Consider the following 1,533-nt stretch of genomic DNA (forward strand, 5'->3'; position numbering starts at 1 on the left):
GATGTTACGAAACAGTGGCTTGTCCTGAAGGGTCGAGCGTTGACAGAGGTACCGAGTCACCGAAGGCCCAACCCCCGGAACCGCCAGAGCCTGATCCGGTGCCATTGGACCAAAGAGCAGTCAGGAAGTAAGTCACAGTCAGGTGGTCACACGGTGATGTCACAGGTCACCGGTCTGAAACCTTCATGTCTCGCCAGGGTCGTTGTGTCCGTCAACGACAAGTGGCACTACTGCCACAACTCAGACGTACTGGTCGGGTCCCGAGCAATGAGAGATCGACACCTGAGGCTGCTGGGATACATCGTCCTCCAGGTGAGAGTGTAAGGCTTCAGAGCAGCGCAACTGTTTGATGCTAGGCTAACAGGCTAATGTGTTGTTTTATATGAAGCTAACACGCTAACCCAGCGGCACCACAGACCTTGACCCTTTAGCCTGGTACCAAATGAGTTAGGGCCTCGTTCCAGCACTGGGGGATCAACCCACGTGTTGAACCACGTCCTGATGCTAAGCCACCAGGTAACAGATGTCTTCTCTTTAGCTTCCATATCAGGACCTGGAGAAACTTAACGGCATCGAGGAAGTCAAGTCCTATCTGCAGGAAAAGCTCATGGAGGTGACCATGCTGCGGTGACACCAGGCGTCCAGCAGGGGGCCAGGTCAAGACTGATGGTTTATTTTGTTTGGTCAGGGTGGGTGTGGGATTACTGTGCATGTGTTGACTGTGGTAGAGGATGCTGGGAAGTGTGATGTTACTCTGGTGATAGTTGCCAAAGGCCAGGGGTCAAAAGTCAAATTATTTATTTGTGTTTGGAAAAAAATCTGTTTATTAAACGAATCTTTAAAAATAGTAAGTGTTAAAAGTATGAAATTAAAGTCAGAACAGACCAAATCAAGTTTGGTGCTTGTTAATAAATATCACTCACCCCCCCCCGTCCCCCCCGTGCCCCTCCCCTCACCACCCACCTCGATCTGGGCTCTGACCCACACTAACACTCAAGTGACATCACTCAGACTCTGCCCGTTCTAGGTGAGAAAAGTGCATTTATTTGTCAATCGTTACTGTGGGGCTGATTGTAGGCGCAATTATGGCTCCACCTACTGTGGTGACTAATGACAATGGCTCCTCCCCCTCTGCCCGCCCACCGATGCCCACAGCCCACCGCTAACCTTCTCATAAAAACACACTCATAAAAAAAGTAACAGATTTCTCCTCTGCCCTGTGACATCACTGCCTCCTCATTGGTTCTGGCTGGTTGATTGAAACACGGAGGCTGAGCCTGCGACGAAGGCAGAGGGGCGGAGCTAGTCGGAGTCGGACTCGCTTGATTCTTCTGATGACGTCTGATCTTCGTCTTCATTCTGCGAAAAAAACAACCAACCCTGATGAGTGGGTGTGGTCGGGGCTGAGATTCATCAAAAACATTTTCTAACAAACCTCGTCGTCTTCGCTGTCGGTAGATGCCGACGTCTCGTCGTCGTCGTCGTCAGAGTTGGACGAGTCGCTCTTTTCGTCTTCGTCTGTGTCCATCATGT

At 50.7% G+C, this 1,533-nt stretch overlaps 2 protein-coding genes across 5 annotated transcripts in view; one reads left to right on the forward strand and one right to left on the reverse strand.

Annotated features, from left to right (window-relative positions):
• Positions 1–836, forward strand: part of fastk (Fas-activated serine/threonine kinase) — a 17,414-nt gene extending 16,578 nt beyond the window's left edge. Inside the window, 3 exon segments of the mRNA XM_025053765.1 lie at positions 32–127; positions 198–312; positions 539–836. Of these exon segments, the coding sequence (XP_024909533.1) occupies positions 32–127; positions 198–312; positions 539–631 (304 nt within the window). The 3' untranslated portion in view covers positions 632–836.
• ubtfl (upstream binding transcription factor, like) overlaps positions 1–1,533 on the reverse strand; it is an 11,966-nt gene that overhangs the window by 4,666 nt on the left and 5,767 nt on the right. The window contains exons 19-20 of one of the 4 annotated variants that reach the window (XM_008337427.3): positions 1,436–1,533; positions 1,022–1,359 (exon numbers count right to left, since the gene is read on the reverse strand). The exons of the other annotated variants lie outside the window; for them this stretch is intronic. Of the exons in view, the coding sequence (XP_008335649.1) occupies positions 1,303–1,359; positions 1,436–1,533 (155 nt within the window). The 3' untranslated portion in view covers positions 1,022–1,302. Of the gene's footprint in view, positions 1–1,021; positions 1,360–1,435 lie in introns of those variants that run through there. 4 annotated transcript variants of the gene reach the window in all.

Source organism: Cynoglossus semilaevis, unplaced genomic scaffold (genome assembly GCF_000523025.1).
Source record: "Cynoglossus semilaevis isolate Cse_v1.0 unplaced genomic scaffold, Cse_v1.0 scaffold992, whole genome shotgun sequence".
In the NCBI taxonomy this organism is placed as follows: Eukaryota; Metazoa; Chordata; class Actinopteri; order Pleuronectiformes; family Cynoglossidae; genus Cynoglossus; species Cynoglossus semilaevis.